Here is a 20772-nt window from a genome sequence, read left to right as displayed (position 1 = left end):
GATGCTTTCCTGGACCGCTATGTCGAAGAACCAACCAGAGATCAGGCCATCTTAGACTGGGTATTATGTAACGAGAAAGGATTAATTAGCAATCTTGTTGTACGAGGCCCCTTGGGTCGGAGCAATCATAATATGATCGAATTCTTCATTAAGATGGAGAATGAAGTAGTTGACTCAGAGACTAGTGTCCTAAATTTAAATAAAGGAAATTACGATGGTCTGAGGCGCGAGTTGGGTAGGATTGATTGGGGAATGTCACGCAAAGGGTTGACGGTGGATAGGCAATGGCAAACATTCAAAGACCGCATGGATGAGCTACAGAATTTGTTCATCCCAGTTTGGCATAAAAATAAAACAAAAAAGGTGACTCAACCGTGGCTAACAATGGAAATTAGGGATAGCATAAGATCCAAGGAGAGGACATATAAATTGACCAGAAAATGCAATAATCTTGAGGATTGGGAGCAGTTTAGATTCAACAAAGGAGGACAAAGGGATTAATTAAGAAGGGGAAAATAGAATATGAGAGTAAGCTTGCAGGGAACATAAAAACTGACTGTAAAAGCTTTTATAGATATGTGAAGAGAAAAAGATTGGTGAAGTCAAGCGTAGGCCCCTTGCAGTCAGAATCAGGGGAATTTAGAATGGGGAACAAAGAAATGGCAGACCAACTAAATACATATTTTGGTTCTGTCTTCACAAAGGAGGACACAAATAACCTCCCAGAGATGCCGGGGAACATAGGGTCTGATGAAAGGGTGGAACTGAAAGAAATCAGTATTGGCAGGGAAATGGTGTTAGGAAAATTGATGGGACTGAAGGCCGATAAATCCCCAGGGCCTGATAATCTACATCCTAGGGTACTTAAGGAAGTGGCCCTAGAAATAGTAGATGCATTGCTGGTCATCTTCCGAACTCGATAGACTCTGAAACAGTACCCATGGATTGGAGGGTAGCTAATGTTACCCCACTATTCAAAAAAGGTGGTAGAGAAAAAGCGGGGAATTATAGACCGGTAAGCCTGACATCGGTAGTGGGGAAAATGCTAGAATCCATTATAAAAGATGTAATGGCAGAGCACTTGGAAAGCAGTGACAGGATCGGACAAAGTCAACATGGATTTACAAAAGGTAAATCGTGCTTGACTAATCCACTGGAATTTTTTGAGGATGTAACTAGTAAAATAGATAAGGGAGAACCAGTGGATGTGGTGTATTTGGACTTTCAGAAGGCTTTCGATAAGGCCCCGCATAAGAGATTAGCGTGCAAAATTAAGGCACATGGGATTGGGGGCAAGGTATTGACTTGGATAGAGAACTGGTTGGCGGATAGAAAGCAAAGAGTTGGAATAAACGGGTCGTTTTCCGAGTGGCAGGCAGTGACTAGTGGGGTGCCGCAAGGATCGGTCCTAGGACCCCAGCTGTTCACAATATATATTAATGATCTGGACGAGGGAATTGGATGTAATATCTCCAAATTTGCAGACGACACGAAGCTGGGTGGGAGGGTATGCTGTGAGGAGGGTGCAGAGAAGCTCCAGTACGATTTGGACAGGTTGGGTGATTGGGCAGAAACATGGCAAATGCACTATAATGTGGATAAATGTGAGGTTATCCACTTTGGTGGCAAAAACAGGAAGGCGGATTATTATTTGAATGGCAATAGATTGGGAGAAGGGGAAGTGCAAAGAGACCTGGGTGTTCTTGTGCACCAGTCGCTGAAGGTAAGCATGCAGGTGCAGCAGGCGGTTAAGAAGGCAAATGTTATGTTGGCCTTCGTAGCAAGAGGGTTCGAGTACAGGAACAAGGACGTCTTGCTGCAGTTGTACAGGGCCTTGGTGAGACCACACCTTGAGTATTGTGTGCAGTTTTGGTCGCCATATCTGAGGAAGGACGTTCTTGCCATGGAAGGAGTGCAGCGAAGATTCACCAGGCTGATACCTGGGATGGCAGGAATGACGTATGAGGAGAGATTGTGTCGATTGGACTTATACTCACTAGAGTTTAGAAGATTGAGAGGGGATCTCATCGAAACCTATAAAATTCTGTCAGGCCTGGACAGACTAGATGCAGGAAGGATGTTTCCGATGGCCGGGGAGTCCAGAACCAGGGGTCATAGTCTAAGGATAAGGGGTAAGCCATTTAGGACTGAGATGAGGAGGAATTTCTTCACCCAGAGAGTGGTGAACCTGTGGAATTCTCTGCCACAGAGGGCGGTGGAGGCCAGTTCATTAAATATATTCAAGAAGGAGTTGGATATATTTCTTAAGGCTAAAGGGATCAAGGGATATGGGGAGAAGGCGGGGACAGGGTACTGAATTTGGATGTTCAGCCATGATCGCATTGATGGCGGAGCAGGCTCGATGGGCCGAATGGCCTACTCCTGTTCCTATCTTCTATGTTTCTATGTAACTAACGCGTGCTGTACCTGCCCTGTGAGTGTTTGATGGGACAGTGCAGAGGGAGCTTTACTCTGTATCTAACCCATGCTGTACCTGACCTGGAAGTGTTTGATGGGACAGTGTAGAGGGAGCTTTACTCTGTATCTAACCCGTGCTGTACCTGCCCTGGGAGTGTTTGATGGGACAGTGTAGAGGGAGCTTTAATCTGTATCTAACCCATGCTGTACCTGCCCTGGGAGTGTTTGATGGGACAGTGTAGAGGGAGCTTTACTCTGTATCTAACCCGTGCTGTACCTGCCCTGGGAGTGTTTGACGGGACAGTGCAGAGGTAGCTTTACTCTGTATGTAACCCGTGCTGTACCTGCCGTGGGAGTGTTTGATGGGACAGTGTAGAGGGAGCTTTACTCTGTATCTAACCCGTGCTGTACCTGCCCTGGGAGTGTTTGATGGGACAGTGTAGAGGGAGCTTTACTCTGTATCTAACCCGTGCTGTACCTGCCCTGGGAGTGTTTGATGGGACAGTGTAGAGGTAGCTTTACTCTGTATCTAACCCGTGCTGTACCTGCCCTGGGAGTGTTTGACGGGACAGTGTAGAGGTAGCTTTACTCTGTATCTAACCCGTGCAGTACCTGCCCTGGGAGTGTTTGATGGGACAGTGCAGAGGGAGCTTTGAGCTTGTACCTTGATGCTGCCCAAATTTGGGAATTGTTCCATCCTAACCTTGAGAATAAAATTGACTCCAATAAAATCTGCCTCAATATTGGTTTGTGTACCTGGTCAATAATTGCTCCTTGAAATAAATTTCCTGTTGACCTAATTCAGGTACCTGGACAATGTTTGCAACAAGCAGAGTACATCACCTCCAATCCCACACCTGCATGCTCTACTGACCAATGGCAATGACCTACCAGCACAGATAGACATCTTTGAACTGATTAAGTCATCGTATGAGGTGAGTAGCTTCTTTGATTGACGACGTCCCCTGGAATTAAATTGTTTATTCCGCCTAGACTGCTCCATTTTTCTCCTGAAGGTGGTGACATGTTCTGCGAGCCAATTGGATGGGTCGATTGGCAGAGGGTGGGATACCTCTTCCCGCCACCCCACCCCCGCCCCCATCCATCTCACCGCCTGGCCTGTTAACAGAGCTGCCAACTCACAGGCCCCTGAAATGTGTGGGAGCTTGCTGTGCCTGCATAAGTGTGGTGGAGAGGAAGTTCCCCCCACGGCCAGTTTTGCCTCCAACACCATCAGAATTTAATTGGCCGGAGCGAATGGGGGCGTGGAAATCTTGGCGTAACCTGGTGTTCGTCCCCCTTCCCCCCCGCCCAAATTCTGACCCTGAGTGGAAAACTTGCTTCTGCCCGATCCGACCTTTGGAATTCCAGGTCTTGGTATACCTTTGAAGGCTGGCCCTTGTTTGAGCTGTGAAGGGGTCAGATGCCAGCCTTGGGAATCGAATTCCAGCCAGTGCCCGTGGGAGAGGACTGGGAGGGCGGTTGGGAGGGAATAACAGGGCGAGGTTATCTACAAGGCACAAGTAAGGAGTGTGATGGAATACTCTCCACTTGCCCGGATGAGTGCAGCTCCAACAACACTCTAGAAGCTCGACACTATCCAGGACAAAGCAGCCCGCTTGATTGGCACCCCATCCACCACCTTAAACATTCACTCCCTCCACCACCGGCGCACCGTGGCTGCAGTGTGTACCATCTACAAGATGCACTGCAGCAACTCGCCAAGGCTGCTTCGGCAGTACCTCCCAAACCCGCGACCTCTACCACCTAGAAGGACAAGGGCAGCAGGCGCATGGGAACACCACCACCTGCAAGTTCCCCTCCAAGTCACACACCATCCTGACTTAGAAGTATATCGGCCGTTCCTGGAACTCGCTCCCTAACAGCGCTGTGGGAGCACCTTCACCACACGGACTGCAGCGGTTCAAGAATGCGGCTCACCACCACCTTCTCGAGGGCAACTAGGGATGGGCAATAAATGCTGGCCTTGCCAGCGACGCCCACATCCCATAAACAAATATAAAAAAGTCACCTTTCTCATGAGATACTTTGTCCTTCTGTGTTTAGAAATTCGGGACGATCAGAGCCGATGCGATTGAGCAGATGCGGTTCAAGCAGAGGCTGAAGGTGATCCAGACCCTGGAGGACACGGCCAAGCGGAGTGTGGTGAGGGAATCACTTATTTCACAACCTTGAAAGCAGCTGGTCAATCACAGCGTTTCCATGTTACAAAAAGGCAATTGAAGCATGGGGGAAAGTGCGGGAAAGGGTTACCAGGATGTCGCGAGGATGCAACCACCAGGAGAGAGGAGACCTGATAGAATGTTCCTCTGTTCCCAGCTAAGGCCAAACGGGTCTGAGTGGCAGCTGGATCTGGGACTTGGGTTGGGAATCTGGTTCTCAACAACTTGACCTTCTCACCTGAGGAACGTTTGGGGAGGGCTAACAAGGCAAGGGAATACACAATAAATGGTGGGACACTGAGAATTGTAGAGGACCAGAGGGACCTTGGAGAGCATGTCTACAGATCCCTGAAGGTAGCAGGACAGGTAGATAAGGTGGTTAAGAAGGCTTACGGGATACTTTCCTTTATTAGCCGAGGCATAGAATACAAGAGCATTGAGGTTATGCGAGAACTGTATAAAACACTAGTTAGGCCTCAGCTGGAGTACTGCGTGCAGTTCTGGTCACCACATTACAGGAAAGATGTGATTGCACTAGAGAGGGTGCAGAGGAGATTTACAAGGATGTTGCCGGGAGTAGAGAATCTTAGCTATGAGGAAAGACTGGATAGGCTGGGTCTGTTTTCCTTGGAACAGAGGAGGCTGAGGGGAGACCTTATTGAGGTGTATAAAATTATGAGGGGCCTCAATAAAGTGGATAGGAAGGACCTATTTCCCTTAGCAGAGAGGTCAATAACCAGGGGGCAGAGATTTAAAGTAATTGGTAGAAGGATTAGAGGGGAGTTGAGGAGAACTTTTTCACCCAGAGGGTTGTGGGGGTCTGGAACTCACTGCCTGAAAGGGCGGTAGAGGCAGAAACCCTCATCACATTTAAAAAGTACTTGGATAGGCACTTAAAGCGCCGTAACCTGCAGGGCTACAGACCAAGAGCTGGAAAGTGGGGTTAGGTTGGGTGGCTCTTTTTCTGCCGGCACAGACACGATGGGCCGAATGGTCTCATTCCGTGCCGTAATTCCTGTGATTCGAAGAATTCATGCTATCATGTAAAAAACCAATTTTCCATTAATATTGGCCCAGAAATTCGGGTCGGAGGCTTCCCGCGGGTGCAAGACTCCGACCTGCACTTACCTTGCGCGCCGGCCGTTGAGCTGTGGGCCCGCGTGGGATTCCGATCCTGGGCCTGCTCCAACTGCCAGCACGCAGTGCTTGCGTATCCCAGGGGCGCAGTTAGTTCGAAGCGTCCCCTGGGATCATGTGGGCCATGGAGAGCCAATGGTAGCAGGGAATGCTTCATTCATAAGTTTGACAGGATGACCTGTCAAATCTATGAATACAATTGAGCCCCAAAACATAACTAAAACTTCAAATAATTTTTTTTTTTAAAACATCACATTTTTAAAATAAACTATAAATTACATGAAATAACTATTTTAAACAATAATTTAAATTTTTGAAAAAATTAATTACATTTTCTAACGGGGCTAAAAATAAACTTACCTTTCTTTAAAGTATTTAAAAATAGTAAACCTGTGGAAAAAATGTTTTAATTTTAATTAATTCACCACTTACCTTGTTAAAAGCAGGCCTTGCGACTGCTTTTTATATGTGTAAATTCTGGAGACTTACCTTCCCGGAGAAACCTGCAAAAAAAACGTAAGTTCGATGCGCACGCGCTGCCTCTCCGGCGCACGCGTTCCACCTCTCAACCCCTTCTTTCAAGGGAACGGAAGTGCCGGTTTCCCACGCATGCACGAAACCGGCACTTTCGTTGGGCCTACGCGTGAGTACCCCGTGTGTACTCACCCGTGGGGACCCGAATTTCTGGGCCATTATTTCTACCTATAAAACAAGAGACTAGCACAGCAGATATTTCACAGTGTTGAGAGAGAAATTTTGGCTGGTCTGCTGCGAAAGTTCAATATTCAGGAAAGAGTATTCAATATTCAGGAAAGACAGGCAAAAAGGAAAAGGAGTGGGGTAGCATTGCTGGTTAAAGAGGAGATTAACACAATAGTAAGGAAGGATATTAGCTCTGATGATGTGGAATCTGTATGGGTAGAGCTGAGAAATACCAAGGGGCAGAAAACATTAATGGGAGTTGTATACAGACCCCCAAAGAGTAAGGCTGAGTTTGGAGATGGCATTAAATGGGAAATTAGAGACACGTGCAATAAGGGCACAGGAGTTATCATGGGTGACTTTAATCTACATATAAATTGGGCTGAACCAAATTAGTAACAATACTGTGGAGGAGGAATTCCTGGAGTGCATACGGGATGGTTTCCTGGACCAATATGTCGAGGAACCAACTAGAGATCAGGCCATCTTAGACTGGGCATTATTTAATGAGAAAGGATTAATTAGCAATCCTGTTGTGCAAGGCCCCTTGGGGCGGAGCGATCATAATATGATAGAATTCTTCATTAAGATGGAGAGTGAAGTAGTTGACTCAGAGACTAGGGTCCTGAGTTTAAATAAAGGAAACTACGATGGTATGAGGCGCGAGTTGGCTAGGATGGATTGGGGAATGTTACTTAAAGGGTTGACGGTGGATAGGCAATGGCAAACATTTAAAGATCGTGTGGATGAACTACAGAATTTGTTCATCCCTGTTTGGCATAAAAATAAAACAAAAAAGCTGACTCAACCGTGGCTAACAAGGTAAATTAGGAATAGCATAAGATCCAAGGATAGGACATATAAATTGGCCAGAAAAAGCAACAAATCTGAGGATTGGGAGCAGTTTAGGATTCAGCAAAGGAGGACAAAGGGATTAATTAAGAGGGGGAAAATAGAGTATGAGAGTAAGCTTGCAGGGAACATAAAAACTGACTGTAAAAGCTTCTATAGATATGTGAAGAGAAAAAGATTGGTGAAGTCAAGCGTAGGTCCCTTGCAGTCAGAATCAGGGGAATTTATAATGGGGAACAAAGAAATGGCTGACCAATTAAATACATACTTTGGTTCTGTCTTCACAAAGGAGGACACAAATAACCTCCCAGAGATGTCGGGGAACATAGGGTCTAATGAGCGGGAGGAACTGAATGAAATCAGTATTTGTAGGGAAATGGTGTTAGGGAAATTGACGGGATTGAAGGCCGATAAATCCCCAGGGTCTGATAATCTACATCCTAGGGTACTTAAGGAAGTGGCCCTAGAAATAGTAGATGCATTGCTGGTCATCTTCCAAAATTCTATAGACTCTGGAACAGTTCCCATGGATTGGAGGGTAGCTAATGTAACCCCACTATTCAAAAAAGGTGGTAGAGAGAAAACGGGGAATTATAGACCGGTAAGCCTGACATCGGTAGTGGGGAAAATGCTAGTGTCCATTATAAAAGATGTAATAGCAGAGCACTTGGAAAGCAGTGACAGGATCGGACAAAGTCAACATGGATTTACAAAAGGTAAATCGTGCTTGACTAATCTACTGGAATTTTTTGAGGATGTAACTGGTAGAATAGATAAGGGAGAACCAGTGGATGTGGTGTATTTGGACTTTCAGAAGGCTTTCGATAAGGTCCCGCATAAGAGATTAGCGTGCAAAGTTAAAGCACATGGGATTGGGGGTAAGGTACTGACTTGGATAGAGAACTGGTTGGCAGACAGGAAGCAAAGAGTTGGAATAAACGGGCCTTTTTCCGAGTGGCAGGCAGTGACTAGTGGGGTACCGCAGGGATCGGTGCTAGGACTCCAGCTATTCACACTATATATTAATGATCTAGACAAGGGAACTAGATGTAATATCTCCAAGTTTGCAGACGACACAAAGCTGGGTGGGCGAGAGGATTCGAGTACAGGAACAAGGGGCCGAATGGCGTACTCCTGCTCCTATCTTCCATGTTTCTATGTTCCTGAAACACAGAAGGTTAAGAGGTGATTGATTAGAGGTTTTCAAGATGATGAGAGGTTTTGATAGAGCAGAGAGAAAAACTATTCCCCCTGGCGAGTGGGTCAATAACCAGAGGTCAGAGATTCAAAATCATTGGTAAAAGATCTCGAGGGGAGATGAGGAGCGATGTTTTCACTCCGAGTTGTTGGGATCTGGAACGCTCGACCTGAATGTTGTACATTTCAATGAGATCACCCCTCCTTCCTCTAAACTACAGAGAATATTGGCCCAATCGACTCAATTAATCAGACATAGTCAGCTTAGTGAGACATCTTCAGTGCTCCAATTCAAATGTCACTAAAGGTTAATATTGTGGGAGCTTGAATGAAGTTTAAGTCCAGTTCCACTAAAATCCCTGCAGTGCACTAAAAATGTAATTCCGCTAACAGCCTCTTGCCTCCTCCTATCTCAGCCATGTGGCTGCAATCTTCAGAGTCCGCACTTCGACCGTCAGAGGACTATTTTCCATGGGGGGAATGAATTGCACGTGAGGACAGTGTTTTTTCTCACCTGCTCCCTACCCCAGGAACCCCCCACCCCAATTTACACACAGCAAGCTCCCACAAACAGCAGTGAAATAAATGACCAGATAATGTATTTATAGTGATGTTGATTGAGGAATAAATATTGGCCAGGACACCGGGGAGAACTCCCCTGCTCTTCGAAATAGTGGGCGTGGGGTGTTTTACATCCACCTGAGAGAGCAGACGGGGCCTCGGTTTAATGTCTCATCTGAAAGATGCTGCTTCTGACAGTGCAGCGCTCCCTCAGTACTGCCCCTCCGACAGTGCAGCACTCCCTCAGTACTGCCCCTCCGACAGTGCAGCGCTCCCTCAGTACTGACCCTCCGACAGTGCAGCGCTCCCTCAGTACTGCCCCTCCAACAGTGTAGCGCTCCCTCAGTACTGCCCCTCCGACAGTGCGGCACTCCCTCAGTACTGCCCCTCCGACAGTGTGGCACTCCCTCAGTACTGCCCCTCCGACAGTGCAGCGCTCCCTCAGTACTGCCCCTCCGACAGTGTGGCGCTCCCTCAGTACTGCCCCTCCGACAGTGCAGCGCTCCAACAGTGCGGCGCTCCCTCAGTACTGCCCCTCCGACAGTGCAGCGCTCCCTCAGTACTGCCCCTCCGACAGTGCAGCGCTCCCTCAGTACTGCCCCTCCGACAGTGTGGCGCTCCCTCAGTACTGCCCCTCCGACAGTGCAGCGCTCCAACAGTGCGGCGCTCCCTCAGTACTGCCCCTCCGACAGTGCAGCGCTCCCTCAGTACTGCCCCTCCGACAGTGCGGCGCTCCCTCAGTACTGCCCCTCCGACAGTGCGGCGCTCCCTCAGTACTGCCCCTCCGACAGTGCGGCGCTCCCTCAGCACTGCACTGGGAGTGTCAGCCTAGATTTTTATGCTCAAGTCTCTGGAGTGGGACTTGAAGCCACAACCTTCTGACTCAGAGGCCCTTAATGGCATAACTTGCGTTGGATGCTGGTGAACTCTCTGCACTGTCCTCTCTCATGTCTTAATCCTAGCTTCTACATTGCCCTTTCACACACATTCTCCTCTGAGTGAGTGAGATTGATGAGTTACAAGAACAAATTGCTTTAACCTCGTGCTTGTGGTGGAACTCGGTGCAAACCACAGTGCGAGCTTGTTTCTCTCCTGCACTGGCTAATTCTTTATCCATTTTTCTTGGCGGTGTTGGCATCCAGGTGCGAGCCATCCTGACGGACACTGCGTTCAGCATCGAAGAGCTGGAGGAACTCTACGTACTTTTCAAGGTCAGCGGCTCTGTGGCGCGATAAATCAATCACACATTTAACTGTCGATTAGAACTTTATAAATCACTGGTTTCGGCCTCAGCTGGAGTATTGTGGATACGTCTGGGCCCCACACTTCAGGGAAGATGGAAAGGCTTTAGAAAGGGTAGAGAGGAGGTTTACCAGGATGTTCCCAGGGATGAGGGTCTTCAGTTATGAGGAGAGGTTGGAAAAGTTCGGACAATTCTTCTTGGAACAGAGAAGGTTAAGAGGTGACCCAATAGAGGTTTTATTAATATTAATAATAATAAGCAACTTTATTGACATTGTTAGTGCACAAGTGCAGTACAACGAAATGTAGGCTTGCGGCTCCCAATAGTGTACATTTAGATTAAGACATTTAAACATTCAACATTCATTTGGCTTGTAATACATTAACATAAACATAATAAAGTGCATTGGCAGATGTGCAGGCTTTAGAGTTTATTTGTGGAGTTCAGTAGGATGACAGCCCTGGGAAAGAAGCTGTTCCTAAATCTGGTCGTACGGGTGCAAATGCATCTGTAGCGTCTCCCAGATGGCAGGAGGGCGAACAGACTGTGGCTGGGGTGGGTAGGGTCTTTGATGATGGTCCGTGACCTCCGTAAACAGCGTTTCTGGTATATGTGCTCTATGGTCGGTAGCCGGGTGCCGGTAATGCGTTGGGCAGTTTTGACTACCCGCTGCAGGGCTTTCCGGTCATGGTGATGAGAGGTTTTGATCGAGTAGAGAGAGGAAAACTATTCCCTCTGGTGAGTGGGTCAATAACCAGAGGTCATCGATTCAAAATCATTGGTAAAAGATCTGGAGGGGAGATGAGGAGAATTTTTTTCACTCAGAGTTGTGGGGATCGGGAACGCTCGACGTAGAAAGGTGGTGGGAGCTGATTCCATCAATAATTTAAAAAGGGAGTCGGACGGGTTCTGGAGGATGAGGAACTGACAGGGTTACTCCAGCTGAGGCCTAACCAGAACACACACGTTTACCCCTCCTCTAACAGGTTCATTGCATTGGCCTCTCCCACCACCTCCCACAGTCAAATAGCTACCCGACATTCGCCCTCAGGCTCATAACGACTTAAGAATTAGGAGTAGGAGTCGGCCATTCGGCCCCTCGAGCCTGCTCCGCCATTCAATAAGATCATAGCTGACCTTCAACCTCAACTCCACTTTCCCGCCCGATCTCCATATCCCTCGATTCCCCTAGAGTCCAAAAATCTATCGATCTCAGTCTTGAATATACTCAACGACTCAGCCTCCACAGCCCTCTGGGGCAGAGAATTCCATCGATTCACGACCCTTGGAGTGAAGAAATTCCTCCTCATCTCAGCCTTAAATGGCAGGTCCCTGATCCTGAGTAAAGGTTTAGTATGGTTTCCACCGCCTTCTCGAGGGAGGGACAATAAATGCCGGCCTTGCCAGTGGTGCCCACATCCCGTGAATAAACTTTAAAGAGATTAGCGTGTAAAGTTAAGGCACATGGGATTGGGGGCAAGGTATTGACGTGGATAGAGAACTGGTTGGCAGACAGAAAGCAAAGAGTTGGAATAAACGGGTCGTTTTCCGAGTGGCAGGCAGTGACTAGTGGGGTACCACAGGGATCGGTCCTTGGACCCCAGCCATTCACAATATGTATTAATGATCTAGACAAGGGAACTAGATGTAATATCTCCAAATTTGCAGATGACACAAAGCTGAGTGGGCGTGTGTGCTGTGAGGAGGATGCCGAGAAACTCCAGGATGATTTGGACAGGTTGGGTGATTGGGCAGAAGCATGGCAGATGCAATATAACGTGGATAAATGTGAGGTTATCCACTTTGGTGGCAAAAACAGGAAGGCAGATTATTATCTGAATGGCAATAGATTGGGAGAAGGGGAAGTGCAACGAGACCTGGGTGTCCTTGTGCACCAGTCGCTGAAGGTAAGCATGCAGGTGCAGCAGGCGGTTAAGAAGGCAAATGGTATGTTGGCCTTCGTAGCGAGAGGGTTTGAATACAGGAGCAAGGATGTCTTGCTGCAGTTGTACAGGGCCTTGGTGAGACCACATCTTGAGTATTGTGTGCAGTTTTGGTCGCCTTATCTGAGGAAGGATGTTCTTGCCATGGAAGGAGTTCAGCGAAGATTCACCAAGCTGATACCTGGGATGGCAGGAATGACATATGAGGAGAGATTGTGTCGATTGGGCTTGTACTCGCTGGAGTTTAGAAGAATGAGAGGGGATCTCATTGAAACTTATAAAATTCTGACAGGACTGAACAGACTAGATGCAGGAAGGATGTTCCCGATGGTCGGGGAGTCCAGAACCAGGGGTCACAGTCTAAGGATAACGGGTATGCCATTTAGGACAGAAATGAGGAGGAATTTCTTCACCCAGAGAGTGGTGAACCTGTGGAATTCTCTACCACAGAAGGCAGTAGAGGCCAATTCATTAATATTCAAGAAGGAGTTGGATATATTTCTTAAGGCTAAAGGGATCAAGGGGTATGGGGAGAAAGCAGGGACCGGGTACTGAATTTGGATGATCAGCCATGATCACATTGAATGGCGGAGCAGGCTCGAGGGGCCGAATGGCCTACTCCTGCTCCGATCTTCTATGTTTCTATGTAAAAAACTCAGTTCACGTCAGACCCTCACAGTCAACAGACAGACAGAGGTGGGTCTGGTTTGGGTTGGATTTGAGCTGATAGCTCGGCAGCGAAAGGGAAAACCCATTGTGCCAGTCACTGGAAAACCCAATAAAAAAAATCAGCTGATTATTGTATCGATTTCTGTTTATGTATCTATAGATACGGGGATAGGGGTCGGCGAGCTTTTGTGTCTCCCCTTCGTCAAGGGCTTCCCCGGTCCGGCAACACCTCGATTTTAAAATTCCCACCCTGGTTTTCAAATCCCTCCATGGCCTCCTCGCCGCTCCCTATCCCTGTAATCACCTCCAGCCCCACAATCCTCCGAGATCTCTGCGCTCCTCTAATTCTGGCCTCTTACATATCCCCGATTTCCATCGCTCCACCATTGGCGGCCGTGCCTTCAGCTGCCTGGGCCCCGAGCTCTGGAATTCCCTCCCTAAACCTCTCTGCCTCTCTCTCCTCCTTTGAGATGCTCCTTAAAACCTACCTGTTAAACATAGAAACATAGAAGATAGGAGCAGGAGTAGGCCATTCGGCCCCTCGAGCCTGCTCCGCCATTTAATGAGATCATGGCTGATCATCCAAATTCAGTACCCTGTGTTATAAATCTCATCATCATGAAGAAACGACTCATGAAATAACACTGGACGGCCAGCTGGTGGCGCCGTCCAAGGAGTATAAATACTCGGGCGTGGGCCCAGTTTGCCCAGGGACATTTTGTAAGACAGGAACTAGTGAAGTACAACTAGAACTCCATGTTCTGAAACAAGTTGATTAAAGCCTTGCTTTATACTCAAACCAAGGGCGTAGTGAGTTTTATTACATCACCCTGTCCCTGCTTTGTCCCCATATCCCTTGATCCCTTTAGCCCTAAGAAATATATCTAACTCCTTCTTGAATATATTTAATGAATTGGCCTCAACTGCCTTCTGCGGTAGAGAATTCCACAGGTTCACCACTCTCTGGGTGAAGAAATTCCTCCTCATCTCTGTCCTAAATGGCTTACCCCTTATTCTTAGACTGTGACCCCTGGTTCTGGACTCCCCGACCATCGGGAACAGCCTTCCTGCATCTAGTCTGTCTAGTCCTGTTAGAATTTTATAAGTTTCAATGAGATCAAGCTTTTGGTCACCTGTCCTAATATCTCCTTCTGTGGCTCGGTGTCAAATTGTTTGTCTGATAATCGCTCCTGTGAAGCGCTCTGGGACGTTTCATTGCGTTAAATGCGCTGGATAAATACAAGTGGTTCTATCTATGATCTTTTTTCTTTCCCTCTCAGGCCAAGCACATGATGAGCTGTTACTGGGGCGGGAGCAGCAGTGCAGCGGAGAGACACGACCTCAGCCAGCCGTACCTGGAGCAGTATCGCATCGACGGCGAGCAGTTCAGGGAGCTCTTTGTGGCTCTCTCGCCATGGACCTGCGGCCTGCACTCCCAGGTCCTCGCCGGGCGCATGTTCCGCCTCCTGGACCACAACAAAGACTCGCTCATCAGCTTCAAGGAGTTCGTCACCGGGCTGAGTACGTCTTCGCTTCTCACTCCTCTCCTGAAGGTGGCTCGGGGAAACACGGAGGACCCCCCCGCCCCCCCCCCCACCCCCTCTCCGATATCTCACCGAGTGAACATTCTTTGTGTTTGAGCCTAGAACCAGGGGTCACAGTCTCAGGATAAGGGCTTGGCCATTTCGGACTGGGATGAGGAGGAATTTCTTCACTCAGAGGGTTGGTGAATCTTTGGAATTCTCTGCCCCAGAGGGCTGTGGAGGCTCAGTCGTTGAGTATATTCAAGGCTGAGATCGATAGATTTTTGGACTCTGAGGAATCGAGGGATATGGAGATCGGGCGGGAAAGTGGAGTTGAGGTCAAAGATCAGCCATGATCTTATTGAATGGCGGAGCAGGCTCGAGGGGCCGAATGGCCGACTCCTGCTCTTACGAGCCTGGCAGCGAATGGCGGGTGGCTATTTGACTCTGGAAGGCAGAGGGCGATCCCAATGCAAGCAACCTGTTAGAGATGGGGAAATGTGTGTGTTCTTACTTGTGTGTCAGCCGTGGCTCAGTGGGTAGCACTTTCGCCTCTGAGTCAGAAGGTAGTCCGTTCGAGCCCCACTCCAGAGATCTGAGCACATAATCCAGGCTGATGCTCCCTGTGCAGTACTGAGGGAGCGCCGCACTGTCGGAGGGGCAGTACTGAGGGAGCGCTGCACTGTCGGAGGGGCAGCACTGAGGGAGCGCTGCACTGTCGGAGGGGCAGTACTGAGGGAGCGCTGCACTGTCAGAGGGTCAGTGCTGAGGGAGCGCTGCACTGTCTGAGAGGCAGTACTGAGGGAGTGCCGCACTGTCGGAGGGGCAGTACTGAGGGAGCGCTGCACTGTCAGAGGGTCAGTGCTGAGGGAGCGCTGCACTGTCTGAGGGGCAGTACTGAGGGAGCGCTGCACTGTCGGAGGGGCAGTACTGAGGGAGCGCTGCACTGTCAGAGGGTCAGTGCTGAGGGAGCGCTGCACTGTCAGAGGGTCAGTGCTGAGGGAGCGCTGCACTGTCTGAGGGGCAGTACTGAGGGAGCGCTGCACTGTCGGAGGGGCAGTACTGAGGGAGCGCTGCACTGTCGGAGGGGCAGTACTGAGGGAGCGCTGCACTGTCGGAGGGGCAGTACTGAGGGAGCGCTGCACTGTCGGAGGGGCAGTACTGAGGGAGTGCTGCACTGTTGGAGGGTCAGTACTGAGGGAGCGTCGCACTGTCGGAGAGGCAGTACTGAGGGAGAGCTGCACTGTCGGAGGGGCAGTACTGAGGGAGCGCCGCACTGTTGGAGGGGAAGTACTGAGGGAGTGCTGCACTGTCGGAGGGTCAATACTGAGGGAGCGCTGCACTGTCGGAGGGTCAGTACTGAGGGAGTGTTGCACTGTCGGAGGGTCGGTACTGAGGGAGTGCTGCCCTGTCGGAGGGGCAGTACTGAGGGAGCGCTGCACTGTCGGAGGGGCAGTACTGAGGGAGCACTGCACTGTCAGAGGGTCAGTGCTGAGGGAGCACTGCACTGTCGGAGGGGCAGTACTGAGGGAGCGCTGCACTGTCAGAGGGTCAGTACTGAGGGAGTGCTGCACTGTTGGAGGGTCAGTACTGAGGGAGCGCCGCACTGTTGGAGAGGCAGTACTGAGTGAGCGCCGCACTGTCGGAGGGGCAGTACTGAGGGAGAGCTGCACTGTCGGGGGGGCAGTACTGAGGGAGTGCTGCACTGTCGGAGGGGCAGTACGGAGGGAGCGCCGCACTGCCGGAGGGGCAGTACTGAGGAAGTGTTGCACTGTCGGAGGTGCCGTCTTTTGGATGAGATGTTAAACCGAGGCCCCGTCTGCTCTCTCAGGTGGACGTAAAAGATCCCACGGCCACTATTTCGAAGAAGAGCAGGGGAGTTATCCCCGGTGTCCTGGGGCCAATATTTATCACCCAACCAACATCACTAAAAACAGATTATCTGGTCATTATCACAATGTGTGCAATATGGCTGCCGCGTTTCCTATATTATAACAGTGACTACACTTCAAAAACGACTTCATTGCCTGTAAAGTGCTTTGGGACGTGCGGTGGTCGTGAAAGGCGCTATATAAATGCAATCTTTCTTTCTTTCTTGTAACTTGGAGTTTTGTCCGCTAGGTGGAATGTACCACGGGGACCTCGTCGAGAAGATGAAGATGTTTTACAAACTGCACCTGCCGCCAGGTAAGCTCCGGATCGATGGATCTCCTCGTGCACTCTTCTGCTATATTCGCCCATCCTCTTTCACCTTCCTTTACCTGTTTTATCACATCCCATCTGGAATGTGCTGACTCCGGTTTGAGTTCAGTTCCAGGGGCACTGGACAGATCCCCAGTGCGATTGCCCGTCTCTTATTGTATTCACATGTTCCAGCCTGTTCCCAGCACACAGTCCCCCCCCCGCTGCAGGGATCCCGGGATCGTGATCAGGAAAGGCAGTGAAACTCTTGGGGGTAAAAATTCAGTATCGCCCCATTTGGGGCGCCATTATCGGCCGGGCGCAAAGTTTAGCGCCTGGCGCTAATTATCGCCTCCGACGGCAAACTTGGCTTTTATCGCCCCTGGAGGTGATTGGAGCGCTAAATCAGGCGCTTCACACCTGTCTTAAGGCGCAAAGGCCGAGGAGCGAGGCGCTACCTCAGAGCGCTGGCGAAGCAAGGAAGGGCAAATCAAAATGAACCTGCAAAGTGCTGCTCAGTACTCAAAACTCCTTCACACAGCGTTGAATCTCTCCAGAAGTCTCTCTCTCTCTCTCTCAGAATGCGTGGTGCAAAAATGTCACCGACAAAAAAAGGCAGGAAGCGGTCGCCTTTAAATAGCGCTCCCCCAGTCCCTTCCTGACTGCAAAACGCTCCCCTCAACCTGTCGTTGCTAGCGGCCGGCGGTAAGGCAGGGGGCGCCACTCAATATCCGGTCCGGGGCGCTAACGGGGCGTTGCGCACTCGACTGACGTCACGATCTGCCGGCGCAGGAGATCGTGGCGGTAGTGTTTAGCGCCGCCGCAAAATGTCTAGTTAATTTCGCGAGCGGCACAAACATCGCCGCGCCCGGGCGCTAGTGGCTTTGCGCCCCATTCGCGCCCTCTTAAGGCACTAACGGGAGGCGCAAACAACTGAATTTTTCCCCTTTTCTGTCCCAAACTCTCAGGCGAGTTACATCTGCTGTGGCTGCACCTCAGCTGAGCTGGACAAGGACTAGCGATCGACCCTGGACCGTTGCTGGTGTGGCTCAGTACCGCACTGTGCAAGGAGTTCAAGGGGGGCAATGGCAGCCTCGTGGTTCAGGTGCTAGACTGGCAGCCCACGCAGGTCCTGAGGTCAAATCTCCACTGTGGCCAATGGTGAAAATTAATTTGATAAATGTGGGGGCTAGAGCCAGATTGTGTGTGTTTTTTTTTTTAAAACCCCACTGGTTTACTAATGAGCGGGAGCCCGAGTCCCCGACCCGGTCCGGCCTACACGTGACTCCCGTCACACACTACATGGTCGCCTCTTGATGCCTTCAGGACCACTGGGGAACGAAGCTCCAAAGTTCTCCACATTACGGGGCAAATACATCGATTATATTTAAACCCCAGGAGCTGTGCGATGCAGACCTTTGCTGCACAAGATGGTCTTCTCCAGCGTACGGCCATGACCCCCGTTTCGCGACTCCCCGTTATCGCCACCCCTATTTCACGACCCCCTGTTTCTTTCCCAGCTCTCTGGCCAGAGGAGGAATCGGCGCTGGAAGCGGCTCATTACTTCACCGAAGATCCTTTGGCTGATGTGTCGCATGGTACGTGTGTAAAGCCCTTTTTTTTTACACACTTTTCACTCTTTCTGCCTTTTATTCCCTGAGAGATTAACTGTTAACTTGTACGAGCAAGTGGTTAGAATCACAGAATCTCACAGCACGCAAGGAGGCCATTCAGCCCATCATGCCTGTGCCGGCTCTTTGAAAGAGCTCTCCAATTAGTCCCACTCCCCCCTGCTCTTTCCCCGTAGCCCTGTAAATCAGTCCTCTTCAAGCACACGTCCAATTGCCTGTTGAAAGTTCCTCTGGAATCAGATTCCACCGCCCTGATCAAATCCAGATCACAACCACCCTCAGTGTGAAGAAATCTTGGGCGACACTGTGCCAGGACTAGACAGGCTAGATGCAGGAAGGATGTTCCCGATGGTCGGGGGAGTCCAGAACCAGGGGTCACGGTCTAAAGATAAGGGGTAAGCCATTTAGGACAGAGATGAGGAGGAATTTCTTCACCCAGAGAGTGGTGAACCTGTGGAATTCTCTACCACAGAAGGCAGTTGAGGCCAATTCATTAAATATATTCAAGAAGGAGTTAGATATATTTCTTAAGGCTAAAGGGATCAAGGGATATGGGGAGAAGGCAGGGACAGGGTACTGAATTTGGATGATCAGCCATGATCTCATTGAATGGCGGAACAGGCTCGAGGGGCCGAATGGCCTACTCCTGCTCCTATCTTCTATGTTTCTATGTGCCCAAAGTGGTTAGTCCACTAACTGTGCAAGAACATTTTTAATTGTTTTGGTAATAAGCCTTCCACAGAAACAGGCCAGTGACTGCAGCTTATGCTCAGCGTGTAGTGTAATGCCACCTGCCTGAAATTTTCATATTACATCCACTTAAACTCTGAACAAACACCCAACAACAGGCACAGAGTCTGTCCTCCTTAATCACTGGTGTGTGAGCTGTGTAGCACCAGTGCTTACTAGTCCGTTACTGGTGGTGAGGCCATGGGAACGTTAGGAACAGGAGGAGGCCATTCAGCCCCTCCAGCCTGTTCGCCATTCACCAGATCACGGCTGATCTGTATCTTAACTCCATTCACCCGCCTTTGCTGCGTATCCCTCGATCCCCTTACCCAACAAAAATCTACCGAAATAACAACAGAAAATGCTGGAAAAACTCAGCAGGCCAGGCAACATCCGTGGAGAGAAAGTGGAGTCAACGTTTCAGGTCGAAACCCTTTGTCAAGACTGAAAAAGCACAGGAAATGAAACAAATTAAAAGGCCAGTTTGGGGGCTGGGAAATGGGGATGAAAGAACAAAAGAGAAGTGAAGAGACATTAAGAGGTATTCAAAACCAGACGAGATGGTGATCGGACTAGTGGAGACAAAAGACGGCTGTAGATTAGGTGTGAAATGCGCTGGCAGAATGGGAGACAGCTGCCATGTGGGAGAGAAAAAAACAAAACAAAGGTGTGGATAAAAAATATATATAAAAATGTAATAGGGGCCGAGGTTATGATCTGTAATTGTTGAACTCGATATTGAGTCCGGAAGGCTGTAAAGTGCCTAATCGGAAGATGAGGTGCTGTTCCTCGAGTTTATGCTGAGCTTCCGTGGAACAATGCAAGAGCCCGAGGACGGAGAGGTCTGAGTGGGAATGGGGCGCTGAATTAAAGTGACAGGCGACCGGAAGCTCGGGGTCACCCTTACGGACTGAACGGAGGTGTTCCGCAAAGCGGTCACCCAATCTGCGTTTGGTCTCCCCAATGTAGAGGAGACCACATCGTGAGCAGCGAATACAGTATACTAGATTGCAAGAAGTACAAGTAAATCTACGATCTCAGTCTTGAAAACTCCAATTGACCCCAGCATCCACATCCTTAAGTGGGGGGGGGAGAGTTCCAGATTTCCGCTACCCTTTGTGTGAAAAATTGCTTCCTGATTTCACTCCTGAACGGCCTGGCTCTAATTTTAAGGTTCTGCCCCCTTGTTCTGGACTCCCCCCACCAGAGGAAATAGTTTCTCTCTCTATCTAACCTGCCGAAGCCCTTTATTATCATTTTACTGACCTCAATTGGATCACCCCTCAACCGTCTGAACTCAAGGGAATATAAGCCAAGTTTATGCAACCTGTCCTTGCAATTTAACCCTTTAAGCTCTGAAGGGATGAATTGAGAAGATCACATATCGATGGGCAGGAAAAGAGCTGGGTGAGTGGGCAAATACATGGCAGATGCAGTTGGATAAATGTGAAGTTATCCACTTCGGTAGGAAAAACAGAAAGGTAGAGTATTATTTAAATGGTGATAGATTGGGAAATGTTGATGTACAAAGGGACCTGGGTGTCCTTGTACACCAATCACTGAAAGCAAACATGCAGGTGCAGCAAGCAGTTAGGAAGGCAAATGGTATGTTGGCCTTCATTGCAAGAGGATTTGAGTACAGGAGCAAGGATGTCTTACTACAGTTGTACAGGGCCTTGGTGAGACCACACCTGGAGTACTGTGTGCAGTTTTGGTCTCCTTACCTAAGAAAGGATATACTTGCCTTAGACGGAGTGCAGCGAAGGTTCACCAGACTGATTCCTGGGATGGCAGGACTGTCGT

The 20772-nt window shown here is 49.4% G+C and overlaps 1 protein-coding gene across 2 annotated transcripts in view; it reads left to right on the top strand.

The window, feature by feature from the left end:
* The window catches only part of LOC147114383 (TBC1 domain family member 9B-like), a 189159-nt gene that overhangs the window by 100746 nt on the left and 67641 nt on the right, over positions 1-20772 (top strand). For both annotated transcript variants that reach the window (XM_085996045.1, XM_085996044.1), the window contains exons 13-18: positions 3224-3353; positions 4486-4584; positions 10193-10261; positions 14186-14426; positions 16550-16615; positions 18130-18207. In XM_085996045.1, coding sequence (XP_085852171.1) covers positions 3224-3353; positions 4486-4584; positions 10193-10261; positions 14186-14426; positions 16550-16615; positions 18130-18207 — 683 coding nt within the window. The remainder of the gene's footprint in view (positions 1-3223; positions 3354-4485; positions 4585-10192; positions 10262-14185; positions 14427-16549; positions 16616-18129; positions 18208-20772) is intronic.

Source organism: Somniosus microcephalus, chromosome 8 (assembly GCF_052327205.1).
Source record: "Somniosus microcephalus isolate GS21.2 chromosome 8, FLI_Smic_1.0, whole genome shotgun sequence".
NCBI classification, from domain to species: domain Eukaryota; kingdom Metazoa; phylum Chordata; class Chondrichthyes; order Squaliformes; family Somniosidae; genus Somniosus; species Somniosus microcephalus.
This window is presented reverse-complemented; position numbering and strand designations above follow the sequence as displayed.